Below are 19972 nucleotides of genomic sequence, written 5' to 3' on the forward strand. Positions count from 1 at the left end.
ATCAGCCCCCGAAGCCTGCCAAAGTCGGTGAGAGAAGAGGGTCCCTCTCAGCAGGGGACACAGCCAGCCTGGGCACCTCTCCCCAGAAAGCCCCTTCCAAGCTCCTGCTGCCCTCCGTTTTGTGACGTGGAGGGCTGGGGACACAGTGGCTCTTCAGGCTCCCAGGATGGAAGTCCCTGGAGTACATCCCCATACACAAACGTCACGTTGGCCATCTGTGGACCACAAACATTACATTGGCCACCGTGGAAGAGACCTCCACCCCTGCCTTCGCTGTCTTAGTCTCAGACTGGGACGACGTCTTGAAATGGAGACCTCAGTCAGCGCTCAGCACAACCATGACCTGCCAGCAAAACTCACTCGGGGGATCGGCCCTGAGAAGACGACTTTGACAGCAGCATGGAACAACCTTCAAGTGAAACTATCACTTATTAATCAATAAGTGATGGAAATTAGATGGTTTTTTTCGTTCATGTTACTATAATATTACCACCAAATTAGAGTAAAGGCTATTATTTATCACCATCTACTTTAGAAAAAGGCAAACGAAAGCTCCTTTTTAAAAAAGTTGGGTCAATCGTACGTACCAAATACTTTAAAAACGTGAGCACCCATATGTAAAGCTTACTAAACATGCCCGATTCTCTGCTCTGTGTGGTGCATTTCTGATCAGGAATAACAGCTTCCACTTGCGTGATGTGCATAAACCATTTTCTGAACTCTGATGACTGCATTTCTCAGTATGGTAGATGGAACATGATGAAAACGATCATCTATACTCCAAGTGTTAGATAAGATTGACATCTCAGATACTGAAGTATTTTTTAATGTATATAAAGTTTTATTTCCTTCTCATCTAATGTTTACTGCACAGGAACACATTACTGCTACTTTCAGGCCCCCCGTGTTCCTTCGCAGCTATGTATTTGCATCTCCAGAGAACACAGTGGGCTGTGTTCTAACCTCATGCTAGACAACAGCAATTCGGGCTCAATGCAAAAAAGAAAAAAAAAAATTCCAATAGCAGAATTCAGTGTATGTCTACAGAAATACAAATGTTTGTATTCTAAACAGCAGGACTTAAACAATTAATCAATTACAAGCAATAACTCACCTGTCACCTACATTTAACACTATTTTATAAGAGGGCCCCAACCTGCTTATTTCTCCAAATTCTTGAATTTTTTTTAAAAACTTCCAAAAGGTTAGCTGTTATTAGAACCTTGCCAAGAAGACCAGAGCAGCAGCTGTGTTCTCACGCTTCCCACTCCAACAGGAATCACCTATGGATCTGTTACCCTTTACGAAGGAAAGCATCAAGCAGATTCCAGCTGAATGCTGACCTGAACAAAGAGCAAACCAACGGCTGTTAAAAGAGTTCATACAAGCAAACCACCACCATGCATGTAAAATGCCTTAACTCTACGCATATTCAGTAAATGAGAGATGTGAGTGACAGGAATTAGAAATGAAGTCAATGCATCTGCGTTTCTCACGACATCCCAAGGTACAGGCCACCATCTGTAAGGGTTATGATACCACTAGCACCTTGCAGCACCATTTCCCTCCCACTAATCTGAGTACTGCCTGGTGATAAAAAACATTTTATTTATACATTTTTATGTCATGATAATTTCCCACCTTTAGAAGGTCTTCTGCACAACTGCTTCCTGAAGGAGGCAGCTACAGGCTAAAGATTCTTGCCCTGTCATAGGGACTTACCAATCCCATTGCCCAAATGGGAAGAAAATAAACTCACAAAGTTAAGCCAACCCGCTGCCCCACCTGTGCACGCCCTGCCCATGCGGCCGTTGTTCTGCTGGAGTGGGGAGGCTTCACAGAACACCGTCTTCTCTTACCACAAAAAAGCGAGTTCCATGCTAAATTGCCATTGCCACACCCCAGGGCCACACTCACCGTCTCCTCTAGAGCTGCCTCCCATCTCCTGGACTCTCCGGAGGTGCCTCAGCAGCAAGTGCACCCAGGAGGGCAACCTGCTCAAAGGCTAAGACAGGGAGGTGGGGCATGACAACGACAGCTCCCCAGGAACACTACGGTGAGTTGGGGACCTTATAAATGCTTCTAAATATCTGCAGGGTGGGGGTCAGGAGGATGGGGCCAGACTCTTTGCAGTGGTGCCCAGTGACAGGACAAGGGGCAATGGGCACAAACTGAAGCAGAGGAAGTTCCAGCTGAACATGAGGAAGAACTTCTTCACTCTGAGCGTGACGGAGCCCTGGCCCAGGCTGCCCAGGGAGGCTGTGGAGTATCTTCTCTGGAGATATTCAAGCCCCGCCTGGACGCGGTGCTGTGCAGCCTGCTCTGGGTGACCCTGCTTCGGCATGGGGTTGGGCTGGGTGACCCACAGAGGGCCCTTCCAACCCCGACCATGCTGGGATTCTGCGATTCCTACAGCAACTTTTTCCAAGTTTTGATGATTAGCATTTTATGAAAGGACTTGTGAGAAGGAAATGCCATTTTAAAGAGAGTTAAAAAAAAAAAATAAATCTCGTTTTCAGTTAAATACAATTGCAACAGGAAAAAACCCAACCATCCATTCAGCCTGACACTTCTTCAGCAACAGAGAATTCAAGCTTGCAGAATATAATTGACCAGCATGGAATTTTGCCAGGATACCAAGATAAACATAATTACTCATATTAAGAGTGCTAATTAATTGTTTGCGAACACAAACAATTGGCTGCTTGGTTTTACAGCTCGTTACAAAACCAACAATTCTATTAGGCATCGCTGTCCAGCAGCCACGCCAGGACCATCACCAGAAGCCTGAAACTAAGCTAGGGAAAATCAGTGAGAGGTCGACTGCTGAAACCAAGCTCCAAGACAAAAAATAGTGATAGCTAGTAAATAGTGATAGCTAATAAACAGTGATAGCTAATAAATAGTGATAGCTAATAAATTAATAATTTCTGGATAAGGGAGGGGCCATTTTTGGTTGGAGTTTTGGGGTTTTGTAGGGTTCTTTTGGCTGGTTGATCATTTATGCGAATTTTTCTACCAAAGTTCTCTTTGAAAGACCCAAAGAGCTGTCAGACGGAGTTAAGTTACAAATTAGCGACCGCGACACACACTACCTACAACACACGACGCGACGAAGAGCATAACTGGTGAGCTCCAGCAGCTTCCCCGGTAGAGCCGTGCAGAAGCACGGCGAGAGTCGGCTTGGGAAGAGCCTCCTCCGGGGTTCATTGATGAACCCCCAGCGCTCGGGACAGACCATGGGCTAAACGAGCTGCTAACGACAGGTTGCTCTCCATCACTCCACAGGGAGAGGCTCTGCTGCCTGACCACACAGATGAGCAGGTTACTGCTTTGAAATGTTCTACAGGAGACACAAATAAGGTCTCTCTAATGGATAAACTGCATGTGTGGCTCCACGGTTGTTTTTTAGCAGAGCTATTAACAGAAAGCAGGACCTATCCAGAGTTGCAGGTTCGTTCCAAGGTTTGTCATAGGAAGCAGAGGAAGTTCCGTCTAAACATGAGGAAGAACTTCTTCCCTCTGAGGGTGACGGAGCCCTGGCCCAGGCTGCCCAGAGAGGCTGTGGAGTCTCCTTCTCTGGAGATATTTCCAGACCCGCCTGGACGCGGTGCTGTGCAGCCTGCTCCGGGTGACCCTGCTTGGGCAGGGGGTTGGGCTGGGTGACCCACAGAGGGCCCTTCCAACCCCAACCATGCTGGGATTCTGTGATTCTGTTTCTACAGTTTGTTACTCAGACAAGGAATTAGCTAAGTATAATTCCGCAAATAACCACCGAAATATTTGGGATGTTAGCCGAATTCCCCTGTGCTCAGAACTTGGAAGCTCCCTTTCTCACCCAGCGGAAGAAGTGAAGGCTTCTGAGCAGACGTAGCCACGGGTGGTCGGCGGGGAGTGCAGCTGCAACCCCTCTGCCAGCAGCTCCTCCGGGAGGGACTGGGCACACCGACCTGCTGGGCACCTCGCCGACCCACAGAGAAAATACTTCTGTTTACAGAAGCCTCTGTTGCTGAGCTGGAAGTGTTTCCTAAGCAACAATATCCAAAATATTTACCAAAAATATTTACAAATACTTATAAATAATTACCAAGAACATTCGTTACACTACTTTATTTCACTCCCCTGTTTAGGGAGATGCCAGATACCAGAAGCCATCCAACTAAGGGTAAGCAGTGAAACGGGCTGCCATCGAGTGACTGGGATACGCATGCAGACAGACCTCAAGGGAACGCACTGACCCCATTGGGATGACACCAAATTGTGAATCACTCTTTTATACAGAAGGGATTAAATAACAGATTACCCAAACAATACAAAGAGTCGTCTTTTTTCACATGGGGGGAAAAAAAGTTCTTGGAGATGCAGTAATTTAAAGCAGTAGGACCAGAGCAATCACGTGGCTTCATTCTTCTGAGGAACATCCCGGTTATTTCTCAGAGCCCACAAGGTCCCTGTGAATTTCAGTGGTGCACAGCGACAGGACAAGGGGCTTCGGGCACAAACTGAAGCAGAGGAAGCTCCAGCTGAACCTGAGGAAGAACTTCTTCCCTCTGAGGGTGATGGAGCCCTGACCCAGGCTGCCCAGGGAGGCTGTGGAGTCTCCTTCTCTGGAGATATTCCAGCCCCGCCTGGACGCGGTGCTGTGCAGCCTGCTCTGGGTGACCCTGCTTGGGCAGGGGGTTGGGCTGGGTGACCCACAGAGGGCCCTGCCAACCCCGACCAGTCTGTGATTCGTCTGACATAACATTGATATAAACCAGCTTCCAGCACAAACACCCCCACCTGTGGGTGTCCTGGGTTTCCTTGCGCGCCCGTTCCCAGGACATATTTTCTAAGATCACAGGGAAAAGAAAAAATGTCTCAAACCTGGATGTTTCTGACATGTCTTTCCGAGAAATACGAAGCAGCTAATGTCTTTAATGAAGACAAAATTTTATTCAACCACACAGCGAGTCACCCTGTAAAGATCTCAATGCGTCGTTAGCCCCCAGAGTGCCTTTTCCCCCTGATGAGCAGCGCTGAATGCCAGCAGACGCCGTCCCCGGGCTGCCCCAAGCCCACCCAGTCCCTTCCCCCTGCGCTGGCTGCTGGGAGGGACGGTATAAATCAGACCTGCAGCTCCAGCTACCGCGGCGCTCCCAATTTAGAAAAAAAGTACCAGTCATGGTCATCTGTCAAAGACTACAGCATCTTTATAATGCATTAGAAAAATTCTCGGAGCCCATCAGATTACAACTACCTGACACCGGCAGAGGAATGAAACATTTTAAAAATTTATTTAAGAGATTCAACTAGCATGCCAGATACCAATGAAACTAGCCAACAAGATTAATTTGCAAACCGCTCTCAGAACTATTCATAACCCTCAGCTATTTATTCCATTTACAGATTCAAAATACTAGTTGCAATGGAACATTTAATATGCCACCATTATAAAGGGGAAACTGTTGACAACTACGCTAGAATATACATCCTTTTCATCCTGCCGTTACTCCAAGAAGATATTGGTACACCAGCTCCTACAAATCACATTTCCCAAGTGATTCCCAAAATGGGAAGCAACAACAGAAAAGCAATTTTTTCTAATGCCCGTGCAACACACTGTGATAAGATTTTATTTTAATAGCTGTATAGAACAGTGTATGTTATTCAGATACTGTATGAAAAAAATTAAACATGAATTTGAACACTTTGCATGATGTACCGAGATATGCATGTCGTTAATAGTGAATATTTTGATTTAATGGGATTTAATAATCTGTTCAGATGAACTACTTCATGTTCTGATGACTGCTGATACCAACATCCTAGGCTCAACAAGCTTCAGATTTGTGACAATATTGTATTTTTTCCAGTTTTGATCAACTGCTTAGTTTTTAATGCTAAGTATGTCTTGCTGTCACTTATGGTTTGAATATGTTTACTTAAACAAAAATATTTTGCATCTCAATTATTATTTTATACTGCAGCACTGAATGGAATTTAAGTCAATGCATTATTCATAAAGCAAAGACAAGAGAAAAAACAAAGCTGTGCACTTCTTTCAAAGCCTTCAAATTACTAAAACATACCATATTTATGCATGCAGTATCGGACTGTGTATGTGTGTGTGTGTGTGTCTTTTTTTTTTTATCACAAGTTTGTTGTTTTCAGATCAGGATATGCCAAAAATCCTACACCAAACAATTTTTGTTTATAATTAAGGCAATCATCAATCCAAGGATTGTAGTCCATTTTATTTCATCTCCACATCAAAAAAAAGTAATTTAAAAAAATTAAAATTCCCTTGAAATGGTAAGATAAATGAAAATGTGAGTGCCTTCACATAATAACAGTGAGCTGACCCTCTGGGAAATGGTTGACTTTCTCAATTCAAGGTATTCAAAGCTCATTCAAAAGTGTTCATTTGGAATGCAGATATCAAAGATGATGCAAATGTTCAAGAGAAAATTAAAACTTACCAGATGTTCTAATCCAGCTTTGATGTTCCCAGAGTCCCTGTAACAGAAGAACAAAAGTTCTAAATAGTTGCTAAACCCTTGTCTACAGCGATTTATGTTTAACTTAGAAACGTTAAAGCTATGTAATTTCTCGAGTATGTAAAATTTTCACTTTTAATATCTTAATCATTACAGTATCTAAAAAGTGTCAATAATCCTAACGCATACCTACAGAATTATTTAAAGCCCCAAATTCTACCTGCCCTGAAATCGCTATGAACTGTGGCAACGCAACAGGACGCTCACTTAAAAAACAACATTTGTCATAGAGTTATCCCCCCATTGCTATTGGAATTAATAAACCCAGACCGTGCGCAATGCTATTTACCAAACCCACACTCCATGGCTCCCGGTTCTGCTTTGCCCCTCCTTCAACAATAAAATTATGTGACTGTTCACAAAGGTGAGGGAATGACTGCCTCGTACATTAACGGGCTCGGTGGTGGGAGCCAGGCTGAAGCTTTGCGTTTGACTCCAGACAGCCGGAAAAAACCCAAATATGCAGATACGAAAATAAGCAACGCCACATAAAGACAGGCACAAAAAAAGTGACCAAACCATCAAAGTAAAAATACCAAAAAGCAAGGAGAAACGAGAGCGAAAATTAATCCTCAACACATCCTGCTATGTAAAAAATTAAAAAGATGAAGTCGGAAGCAAGGTGAGGCGAGGCGAAGCGAGGGACCCCCAGGCGCCCAGGCACTCCCCGTCGCTGGCACCAGGCTCTGCCCGCTCCCAGACGGGCAGCGCGTCGCGGGAGGGACGGGCTGGACCCACGCCCCGCGAGGACCGCGCCGAATCGGCCGCGCAACTTCACCACGTAGGATGCATTGATATCTGCCATATTATTTTTTTCAGTAAATTCTTCAACTAGACCAAACTGCAGGAGCAACAACCCAGACGACGCTCCTCTGCGACAGCAAACCGTGAGCGACCAAGGCTTCCGCTCTCTTTACCACTTCGCACAGGCTGGGTCAGGCACAACGGGAAGCAACGCACTCAATTTTGCTAAATACTGAGTTAGGCTACAGCCCGTCATACATTTCCCCACCTTGCCGTACTGTATGCCAGGCTTTTTACAGAAAGCTTTTCTTTATAATTTCATAAATTCTGCTGGGCACTTTTGTTCTATTTGAATTTACCACAAACGAATCAAGGAGAAAAGATGCCCCTTCCCTACGCCGTTCTTTGGTATTTTGAAAGAATTTCTCATTCGAGTCCATACAATATTCCAAGAGGCATCACAGGCTGACCATGAGCCAGCAGCGTGCCCTGGCTGCCAAGAAGGCCAACGGGATCCTGGGGTGCATTAGGAGAAGCATGGCCAGCAGGTCGAGGAAGGTTCTCCTCCCCCTCTACACTGCCCTGGGGAGGCCCCATCTGCAGTGCTGTGTCCAGTGCTGGGCTCCCCAGTTCAAGATCAGGAGCTGCTGGAGAGAGTCCAGCGGAGGGCTACGAGGATGAGGAGGGGACTGGAGCATCTCTCCTACGAGGAGAGGCTGAGGGAGCTGGGCTTGTTCAGCCTGGAGAAGAGAAGGCTGAGAGGGGACCTAATATATGCTTACAAATATCTGCAGGGTGGGGGTCAGGAGGATGGGGCCAGACTCTTTCCAGTGGTGCCCAGCGACAGGACAAGGGGCAACGGGCACAAACTGAAGCAGAGGAAGTTCCAGCTGAACACGAGGAAGAACTTCTTCCCTCTGAGGGTGACAGAGCCCTGGCCCAGGCTGCCCAGGGAGGCTGTGGAGTCTCCTTCTCTGGAGATATTTAAGACCTGCCTGGACAAGGTCCTCTACAGCCTACTGTAGGTGACCCTGCTTTGGCAGGGGGTTGGACTGAGTGACCCACAGAGGTCCCTGCCAACCCCAAACATTCTGTGATTCTGTGATCACCTCCCATGCCTGTTTTGGAGGCGCTGAACAGCCTTACAGACTCAGCTGGGTCTGGAGCGGGCTCCCACGCCTGGCAGCATGCTCACCTTGTTAGCGGCCCATCTCCCGCACCGTCCCTGCCCTGACTCCATCAATATCGGTGCAACTCCTTCTGCTGTGTGCTGAAAGAAGCCTTCATTCAATTATAGGTCTCAAAACTGATAAAAAAGGTCCTGAAGTGGAAAATGCGAAGAGATTATTGGCAAATGAATAAAGATTTGTATCGAGCTAACACACAAGAGTACAGCAGGGTTGTTGTTTTTTTTTTTTTTTTAATCATTCCCTGTCTTAAGTCTTCTGGGAACAGTGAGTTTCCCTTCCCCTCATGCAGCACATCGATTTCTGAATTAGACTGCAATATTAAATAATTAATATACTTGCCATGATTGATGTTTTGCATTAGTTGAATATTAGGTTATCAATCAAAATCCACTTGGTTTAATGTAATAATATTGAAAAAGTGTCACTGGTTGTTCACCCAATTTGTAGTTGAGGCAGCACAGGCAGTAATATCGGTGTAACACGCGGCTCACGCAGGAAATGCGGTGGTCGAGCATTGGCGAGGCAAACCTTATCAAGCTACCCAGGACAAGGCTGAGGTTGTCCTAAATAAACCTCGGGGCAGCCGTCGCTTCCAATGGCAACCTCCCCGCAGCCGGAGGCTGCCGCGCATCCATCGGCGACGACAACCAGCGAAGCCTCCGCGCAATTGCATCTTTCTAGTTAAACAATAATTACACAAGTAAGCCTCCCAATCGTACTGTATTTTAAATATTGCGTTATGCAAAATCCAACCTGTCGCTGGAGCTCAGTAACACGCAGCCTCTGACGTCTACAGAGCACCTTCATCATCACACCCCAGACCACCGCAAACACAAGGCAAGGGCAGTTCAATGTGCATCCAACATTATCCTACTCCCACGGAGGAACATCACAAGAAAGTTACGATAATTTTATATCATTATCAGGTAATCATGCTTTACTCTACGTTTACACCACACAGTTCCCACCAAGATACATATTTGTCTTTCAAACCGTCTCCAGTGCACCACATTTCTTTTGTTGGTTCATTAGACAAGTTTCGTTTTATTCTTGAGTTCTTCTTTTTTCCATCACAGAAGGTCTGGAATTGTATTATCCCACTACAGTCAAGAAATTGTGCCGTAAGATACTAGCTGACGTGCATATATTTTAAAACAGAGGTCCCTTCCGACCCCTACCATCCTGTGATTCTGTGAGCTTCTTTCTGAACTTCAGCAGTTGACAATATATTAAACTCTCACCAATACAAGCAACATGACACAGGATAAACCTATGCTAAACCCAGCTTGAGTGGTGGTCTAGTCCCTTCTCCCACCTGCCTAAGCTCTGTTTTGAAGGCAGATAAAGGGAAAGATGACAGAAATGAGAAGAAATGTACCTTAGATGCTAGGAATTATACCAAGGGGTATGGAGAAGAGGACGAGTGAGGCTACTGTCATAAACATCACAGCCACTGCCTCTCCTGTCTGGAGCTTCTTCAGTTAGTGGGAAGTCTACGCTGACCCAACGCGGCCAAAGTGAGGACCAGTCTTGCTAAATGCACCTACAGTGGAGGTGACAGCTACGGGAGAAGGAGACTATCTAGTAGGCTATCTCCAGACCTTTCTTTTTGTGTATCATCTTTATTTTGGCAGATTGGCATCTCAAATTCAACGAGGCCTTTGCCTCATCATTTTCTGCTGTTGATACTCAGACTTCTCAAGGCTGACCTGCCAAGAGATGCTTAGCTGTCAGTAGGCACGGTAAAAAAAAAAAAAAAAAAAAAAAAAAAAAAAAAAAAAACTAATCTAAATCAGATTCACATAAGGAATTTATTACACTAGCCTTGACTACTCAGTCTAGCAGCATTGTTAATACTCCAAATTTCTGACTCAACCCCAGCAAACACCACCACCAGCAGCCTTTAGCAATTTCCCTTCTCTCTTAGAATGTGGAAATCACCCATCTAAAACTCTGCCTACCCAGGGCAAGATCATCTCTCCCAGCTGTGAGTTTGAAGGCCAGTATCTCACCATTTCCCAGGCTAGAGCTGGGCCCTGTATATTCCTGGGAATAAGAAAACTAGGTTTCACGTGATTACATGTTACTTGATTCTACCCTGGGATATCCCAAGATAGAGAACGGCTCCCTCACTTCTTATTTTACATATTCAGTCTTTGCTGGATTTACTTTCCTCAGCCTCATAAGTCAGCACAATAAGATTGAAGGTATTCCAGGTACCAGATTTTAGAAGAGGAGGAAAATAAGGAATAGTTTTTTTTTTCCTCCCAATGAAGTTCTTAACTTTTTTCTAACTTTTCTCTCACATTCACATTTTGGAATAAGGCATCGTGTGTACTCACACACAGAGTTCAGTCACAACTGGATGGGTAGCCTGAATGCGGCAGTTGTGACCTCATCACCATTGAGTGATGCATTTTCACAAGCATTTAAAACATGTTACATTCTGGAATAGCTTCACTGACTAATCTTAAGCTCACAGAACATGCCAGATATTGAGAGTAAAACAGCCATGGCCAGACCATGCCTCTGTTCAATTCCAGAAAAACAAAAGCCTAGTATGGAAAAAAGTATTTTCTCCCTGTCGGCAGCAACTAGAACAAATACAGACAATTATTCCACTTGCATGGTGACTGTTCAGAAGGCACTAGGTATTTATATACTAGGACTACTTGTATACTAGGACTTCAGACCACAGCTACTTATTTCAGCAGGCTTTGAAAGTCACACCAAGGATTAGGTCAAACTCGAAGCCCCATGCCCGTCCTCTCCCCCGATACCATCTGCAGGAGGGCGGTGCTGGTTCTCCTGGGTGAGCACGGAAATTCGTACCCATTGACTCTCCACGCCAGGCTGGGCCAACACCACGGCGGTGGTCTGGCAGAACTGCCAGCAAAGACTGCGTAATGTGCAGGAACCGACCTCCAACGAATGCGTTACTCTTCAACACTGCCACTTCATCTCATCTGGGTTATACAGAAAAACCCGAACAGTAGAGCTGTATTTTTCTTAGCCGTAAGTGGAAGTTACGTCAAAGGGAGCATACAAAAGGCAAGAGGAGAAAACCCTAGAAGAAAGCTATTTCCTCCTACCTCTCTTATACAAAGATGAAGGAAAAAAAATCTCGAGCTTTTTTGAAAGTAACCGTATAACATATGTAAACGGCATTACCAATAACGAAAACCAAAATCTCCCTTGACAGATGTAATGGCTTTAGGAGTTGTGGCTCCTTGCATCTACAAACCCTGTTTTCTTCCATTATTGGAAGACCCAACCAACCAACAAGACTACAAAATAAAACAGTGAAAGTGATTTGGCAGTGCAATACCAACATCAGAGAGGGCCCAAACACACGGCAGTAACCTGGCTATTCCGACAGTACCAAGCATCCAGAAAAACAACGTAATACATTAGTTCAGAATTTTCTTTTGTGCATAGAGCTCAACAAGATGAGATACAGTTAAACTACCAATTTCATGCTGCTCTTTCTAATCTTTGGTGCAGAACAAACTCCCATCAAAATGAGTGAGTGGTTAGGGAATCCTACACGTGGCTAGAAAAAGCACCCACGGCATTTTTGAAAGAGTGTGGCATGTGGTTCTGCTCTTACTTAACATTAGATTCAAATGGTCCAGAACTGATCCTGAGGCGTAAAGACTCCGAAGCTGGTGGTGGTGTGCTCAGTGGCTCCCTCCTCCCCAGTCAACAAAAGAATTTATTTCACTCGGGTATAAGATGTTAAGAAGCTAGACCAATTGCTGATTTAAATGTAATAAAGATTCAAGAAGATCATATGAAGGTCTCTTACCAAAAGCAGGAAGAAAAGCAGATGTCAATCCCTCATCCACACAAACACACACAGAATAACATGGAACTGGGGAAGAACTCAACAGAATACAATGCAAGCTAAATCGAATCATGCTAAAACCAGGGACTTTAAACAGGACACAAGGTGAAACAATTTCCATAATACGTTATCCTAGAGAGAAGAAAAATCAGTACTCAAAAGACCTGATCAAATATTCCAGAGGGGGGAAAAATATACAGATATAATCCTGGCTGACAGAGTAAAATTCAAGATTTTATGCAATTGAAATAAATACTGACACTAAGTAGAGGGGATGAAAAAAAAAATACAATGTTCATAGAATCTGTATTTTCAAATAGACCCTACAAAAAAAATCCTTTTTCTCAATTAGTATGTCTCAGATAAATGAGCACCAAAACAACCACCCCAAAAAGCTCCCAATTCCGTTTCGCCAAGAATTCAGGTCTGATGTGGAAATCCTACAAATCATCAAGGCAGAGCTCTTTAGCCCGGCTGCCAGCTCCAGCCACCCTCCGACCGACGCAGCGAGGCAAAGGGCCCCACAGCACACAAGCCCCTGGAGTTGCTCTATGTGGGGCGGGTTTTTTCTTGGGTTTTTTTTCCCCGAGTTTTGTCTGGTCGGTTGGGTTTCTCCCCTCCGGTTCCGTGCAGAGGGTTCCCCTCCCAAGGAGTCCAGCCTCGTTAACCAGCGTTTGCATCCCCAGCAAACACAAGCAATTAAGCTCCAGGCTTTGGAATGTCGCTGTCTCTGTTAACCAGAGTATTTTGTAGTCTTCAATAAATTAGACAACTTTGGCCTGGTTTACCTTTTCTGTAATATTATTTAGTAGATATTCAATTAAAACACATCCTGTAGGTGAAAGTGTAGGAAAACATTTCCGTAATGGACGTCAGTGGTAGTAGGCAGTGTTGCTAATTGGCCTCCAAGTAGAAAACCGATTAGAGAAGTCGCAGAAAGCCCAGCAGTGTAAATGCACAGAGCGCCGCATGGAATACTAAACGCCGCAGAGCGAGTTTTAATGCTGGTAAGCATGACTATGGTAAAAACTCTCCGGACTAGTAGAGAGTGCTACAGGTTAATGAGGAACATATAAAGAGTGCACAATAATTATCATAACTAACACCTTACCATCTGTGTTTGGATGGCTGCGGAATATAAACACAGTTTATCAGCATTAAGCCTGAAACTAATTACACGTGTATTTCTATTAGCATGCTGTTAGGATAAATATTTCAAACGTTAGATTCTCCTCAGCTGCACTCAACTCTCAGCATTGAAGAATGCTAAATCTAGGTATAAGTCAGTGAGAAAATTTAAATGTTCTAAGCAGTAAAACAATTCGAGTACAATCAATTTTCCATTTTCTGAAAGCTTCTAAATCCTCCTCATTCTCCCAATTACTACTGTACTTAACCTAATGAAATTTTATTCTGCAGGAACAATACTATTCTTAAACAAATTTTTGAAAAATATAAGATTAAAAACTTCTAGACAAAGAATAAACTCCTAGAGAAAAGATGCAAATAAAATTACTATCATAATCTTTTGTTTTTTATTTGCAAGTCTAAAACTGAAGAGAAACAAAAGCCTGGAACATAGCATCTGTCATATCGGAATATAAAAAGATGATCCTGGCACAAAATGAAAAAGCTCTAATTCATTTGCAAATCAAGCCTGCCAGTTCTATTTCAAGCTGGCGGTAACTGTCAAGAGTTAACAAGATAATCACTTTCAATCCTGCCTTCAATGGTACATTACACTGTTCTTCCATTCAATACGGCCCTTCTTTGGGGCACTAGATGAATGGTTTTCATTTCTAACTCACACAAAAAGTTGAAAAAAAAAAAAAAAAAAATCCATGGGGCTTAAGAAAGAAATCCCTTTATGGGCATTTATCTGCCGGCACTTGCTTTTCGGCAAAATGAGATATTTGGATACATTGGTGTCCATTCACTTCCTCCATCCCTTCAGGCCCTCAGTCTGTTGATAAAAAAAGAGGCACACAAGGAAACCTCACGCCTGCTCCGGTTTTTTCAAACTCTCTACGCACATTAAACAAGTTCTTGTAATCACGTTTCACAAATACTTCCAGAAGACACAGCTCTCGACACCGCACTGAAACGACATCGTATCTGAACGGACCCATCTTTGTCAAAACTCATTATAAACTGTACCAAAAATGGCAAATGCTCGTGAAAATTGTGCTTAGGGCAACAATCACCAGTTCCTCATTAGAAGTTCAACAAAAATAAAGTTACCAATTTAAGGCACTCTACCTATGACACAAGGTAATCTAGAATTTCTCTGTATCAATTATTTGCAGTTTTTTTGTTTAAGATTCTGCGCTACACATTCTTCCTAAAAGGATAAAATCTCATAGAATTTTATTAAGTTACTAAATATCTAAAACTGCTTTGCTGGCACACCACTTTCTACTCACCTCTGCAAAAAAAACCCTTCCTGCTTTCGCTCATTGCTCAAACTTGATCTTGTCCGACACCAGCTGCACGGCGAGGGTCTACTGCACAGATAGGCACTCTGCTACTGAATGTTCCACAGTGACAACCAAAATCTATCCTGACTTCAGAAACAAATCACTAAATCTTTTTTCTTTTTCCTTCTTTCTTTAAACCCCCACAGATCTCAGTCCACAGAACAAAGCTAACACCTATATTTAATATCCTAACAGAGTGAAGCTCATCCAGCCGCAGGTCTGTCGCTCATAACCAGTGCCAACGAGCACAATGTCAATCCCCATCTGTGGATACATTTTATTTCTTTTTTTTAACAAAAACAAATAAATTTTTCCTCAAACTCATGGACCCACCTTGCCAGGCACCACTTCTGCTATTTGCATATCCTAAAAAGAAGATTTTTATCATCTTTATAATCCATCACTACAAGCCAGACAACTCTTTCCACACACCCCTCGTGCAAATGCTCCTTTATAGTAAGGGTTTCTTTCATGAGAAATCTGAACAGCAGAAGTTACCGGTGGACTCCCAGGCTTTGATTTTGTTCTTTGCGATTCACAAGTTTCTTCAGAGGTTCTAAGCAGAGAGATGGTTTCATTATTACAACAAATACTGTAACCAACCCCAAAACTATATGCCTGTATTTACGCAGCACTAGAACACAGTCATTTCTGCTGCCCTACTTCATCTGCTGTCCAAAATGCAAGAATACAAAATAAAGATGAATTAAAAGCTTCCAGACCTTGAAAGAGCACAAGATGCTGCACTTAGAACATCAGTCAACAGCAAGCGAGCAGATGGATTTCAAGCAGCAGGTTGGGGCTCTCGGTACAACTAACACCATCCCAAAGACCAGAAGAAGTTTGGACTGTGCTTCCTTCCACCCTAGCCAGCAGCGGTACCAGTGCCAGTACTGGTGAAAAACAAACAAAGGATTAAAAAGCCCTCAAACCACCAAAACACACCCTCCGTTCTGTACAGCAGACATTCGGAATAAAAAGCCACGATAAGCAGCAGAGGAATTGTTCAGTAAAGGTGGGTCTTGGTTTCTGGCATTCACAACTGATTAATTTCCACTGCTCAGATGAACGACCAGGGTGACCCAACAGCCCTAGGACACCTACATTTTTGAGGAGCTACTGGAGAGAGTCCAGCGGAGGGCTACGAGGATGAGGAGGGGACGGGAGCATCTCTCCTACAAGGAGAGGCTGAGGGAGCTGGGCTTGTCCAGCCTGGAGAAGAGAAGGCTGAGAGGGGACCTTAGAAATGCCTCTAAATATCTGTAGGGTGGGGGTCAGGAGGATGGGGCCAGACTCTTTCCAGTGGTGCCCAGCGACAGGACAAGGGGCAACGGGCACAAACTGAAGCAGAGGAAGTTCCAGCTGAACAGGAGGAAGAACTTCTTCCCTCTGAGGGTGACGGAGCCCTGGCCCAGGCTGCCCAGGGAGGCTGTGGAGTCTCCTTCTCTGGAGATATTCCAGACCCGCCTGGACGCGGTCCTGTGCAGCCTGCTCTGGGTGACCCTGCTTCGGCAGGGGGTTGGGCTGGGTGACCCACAGAGGTCCCTGCCAACCCCTGCCATGCTGGGATTCTGTTCTGTAAGGCAGAAGACTCAGAACAGGCAGTTTCACATTTCCATTCTTACTGAAGATGTGCACGGCACTTTGGCAGCCACGGCAGAGTTCAGCTGAGAGCCAAAGTGCCACATTACTGATACTCCACCGCTTGCGACTGCGTTTGAGCCAATTTTAGCACGCTGAAACCTTGTGCTTTTTCAGGCATCACTGTTGGGAGGTATAAAAATCCAATTTGTAAATGCTTTTTTACTGTTCCTTTTAGTGTCCCTGCAGTTTGATTTTGTCACTTCAGTTGAACTCCTCTACTTTCTTTCATCTGGTCTGAATTTATCTCCCTAAGGAACACGGGGGCTCACTCAGAATATACTCTAAATGTTTAAAATATGTTCAAATGTCAGATGGACACAGCTTTTCATTCCTATGCAAGGTAAAAAATTTTCCTTCTCCCGAAAAAAGCAGCTCTACTTGATCAGAATACTCAGCTTCTAACTCCCCAACTACTTCAGCTAACGCAGCTTGGAGCATCTCTGGTCACCAGAGACTCGAGTGTCAGGTTGTATTTCACAATTAAACCACCTGTTTCTATTACAACTCAACGTAGCCCTAACGAACGCCTTGGAAAGCCTCTTGGTTTCTGCAGACAGTCGTTCCAAGCAGCCTGAGCACACACGGAGAGGTAGCAGTAGCTCAGAAGATTCTCCAGCGTCAGCCTGACATGAGGGAGAAGATCCTGTTGTTATATGAATAACATGAGCAAACTTTGGACGCATTAATAATAAACCTGAGGAATTTACCATCCCTATGGTACCGCAGCCTTTTTCGGTTCAAACAACCGTGCCATAACTATTTTTGAATGGCAGGATCTGCATCCCCTCAGCAGCCAAAGGCACCTCACCCTGCGGGACTCCAGTTTCGTACACGTTTTTCAATATTTGAGGTTTATAAGTTATGGACAACACCACAAAGTTCCTTTTATTTTAAGCAGAAGACTCACAAATTTGTCTAACAGCCTGTCACGTTTTCAAAATTTATCTGAACTTTAACAAATTTGATATGAGAAAGGTTTCTTTAAAGTCAGAACATTCTTCCTTACTGCAAGTCGATCTCCTACTAACAGCTTCCACGTTGGGCTGCGTTGCAAGTCAAATTTATAAAACTTAAAAACACACAGCTTAAGTTGTTCAGGCTTGACGGGAAATTAGTTCCTTGGCCACAAATGAAGGGAAAGAAGTAATATTTCATCAAAATACAAAAAAATAAAAATTGATCCCAAATCTGAAACGTATCTGACCAAAACCAAGCCTAACAGACAGTGATAAAAATAACCTGAAAGTGCTGTAAAATTAATGGAAAGGTTAGTAAAAAAACAAACTAAAACCAGCTAACTTGAGCTCGTGAAGAAGACGACTAGGAAGAGCAGGAGATGGACAGAGATTAGTAAATCTGTCCCATTTCCAGCAGTTCCCACTTCAGCATCTTTGTTTTTACAGCACTCGGCCCCAAACCATGCTGGTTACCTGGGTGCTGACAAATCACCAACAACTTCCAGGGCACTTTTAAAGACATGTAATAGCAAGGATAAGAACTTGAAGTATATCTTGGTGATAATATTCCAGTATTCAAGAATAAAGACCTTCAAAGTCGTAAAAAAAAAAAAAATCCGTCACGCTTGGACCTAGTCACAGTGGATTTGTACCTAACACAGCTACAGAGAGATTACGGAGAACAGGCTCATTTCCTTAAATTATCTGACAAGGCTGACAGTTCTCTTGATTCCAAGAGCAATTAACTCTCTGCTAATTCAACAGCAGCACTAGACAACTAGCACTAATAGGTCTGCACCTTGCTTATTTGTTATTTCTTTCTTCAGCATTTGTAATGGCCTCTGACTACGTAACTCACAAGTATGTTGTTATTTGAGAACATTAATTGGTGCTAAAATCGCTTTTGGTCTTGTGCTTATTACACATCTCAGAGAGGAACTTCGGAAGCAATAGACGTATTCAGGAGAAGGCTATGCCTGTGCTGAAAACACTGATGCTGTCTAGAGTTATGTCCAAAACACTACGGTGAGTTACGCAAACAAGAAAAGATCTGTAAGTTCCAGTAAGTCACAACTCCTGTTCTTCGGTAGAAATTTTTAAATCTTAAAACAAAAAACCCCCAAAAATCAAGTAACGCTGTCTAAACACGTCATGCTGGTTGAGTTGCACCAAAACCTCCTTAGGGCATCACGCTCTTCATGTGTTCTTTAGTTGTTAAGTCTCCTGTTCTTACCACAGCACATTGGTCTTACTCATTTTACTCTCCAAAAGGCTTGCTTTCATTAATATGCTTTTAACCTTTTACTACCACGAAAGACTAACCTCATCTGCTTTTTTTGGCATTTGTCGTTCCCAGCACTTCACCAAGAAAGTCTCCAGTGAAAGCAGAAAGTGGCCCTGGCTTCGCAAGACTGCCGAGAAGTGGCCGGCCAAAGTCTAGACCAGAATTCTTGATAGGCATTTTGTAGTCTGGCAGTCCTTCAATGAAATTAAAATAATCAGTATTGCACCCTACTGATTTACCACCAAGTGCACCAAAATTAGAAGAAAAGACAAAAATATAAAACCTGTCTCGTTCTACAGCCAAGATTTCCCTCAAAGGTTATTTTTCCAATATGAAGCCAAGAGGTTCCTGAAAAAAATAAGTACCATAAACATGGCAGGCTCCAAGGAAACTTGGATCTTACGCAATTTGGAGCCTGAAGATTAAAACCAGAACTTCCTATTGTACCTGCAAACATGAGCGGTAAAATAACGTATTCTACAGGAACAACTTCTGAACAAACATGCAGCCAGATCCCTCAACAGCCGCAGTTTCTAGAGGAGTCACAGACCGTACACCAAGACCTGGAAATGTGGATGATCGGGCTGATGGCTGAGCTAGCACTTCTGGTGGAATTTCTAACCTGCAAAAAACCCACCAAATATCCCACAACCGCCTCAAGTTACAAACCCAGCTAACAAACCGTAGCCACGCATCGCGAAGCAAGGACCCTGACACAGCCTACTCCAAGTTCTCAGCAGTACTGTTCCCTGCTCTTCTCTGGGGAAATTCCCTGGAGCTAGGCACCTGTCTGGCCATAAAAGTCATCTTCAGCCCTGTATTTTTAGCTGTACCCATTTCAGCTCGCCTCAGATAACATCATTCAGGACAGGAGACGTGCTGAACCTACACAGACCTCTCTCGGCAGACTTTGTGTCCACACAAGGCAACGAACTCTGCGATGGAAACGATTTGATCTGATCGCACATCCCCTCCAGCACTCGCCTACCTGGCTGCGCAGGAAGAACTTCCCGAACCATTACAGGCTGATGCTCTAAGACAAGCCCCAATTATCGCTGGTTTACATTCAAATGCTGATCTCTACAGCAAAGTAAGGTGGATGGTTCAGGGTGCCAGCCTCGCATGTCCCAGAGTTATCGCCCTTGCGTGTAATTCAAGCTTTTATATTCTTTCAGAGGAAGAGCAGACACCAGAATGAGCAACTCCTTCACTAACAGAAAATTTTACCTTTCTATGATGCTACCAGAACTAAGGATTTTTCTCTACTTTATTACAATCCTGTTCATATTT

The 19972-nt window shown here is 44.0% G+C and overlaps 1 protein-coding gene across 1 annotated transcript in view; it reads right to left on the bottom strand.

The window, feature by feature from the left end:
- The window catches only part of RSRC1 (arginine and serine rich coiled-coil 1), a 174574-nt gene that overhangs the window by 92398 nt on the left and 62204 nt on the right, over positions 1 to 19972 (bottom strand). The window contains exon 5 of the mRNA XM_075418409.1: positions 6462 to 6498. Coding sequence (XP_075274524.1) covers positions 6462 to 6498 — 37 coding nt within the window. The remainder of the gene's footprint in view (positions 1 to 6461; positions 6499 to 19972) is intronic.

The sequence above is a fragment of the Opisthocomus hoazin genome, chromosome 4, assembly GCF_030867145.1.
Source record: "Opisthocomus hoazin isolate bOpiHoa1 chromosome 4, bOpiHoa1.hap1, whole genome shotgun sequence".
Lineage (NCBI taxonomy): Eukaryota > Metazoa > Chordata > Aves > Opisthocomiformes > Opisthocomidae > Opisthocomus > Opisthocomus hoazin.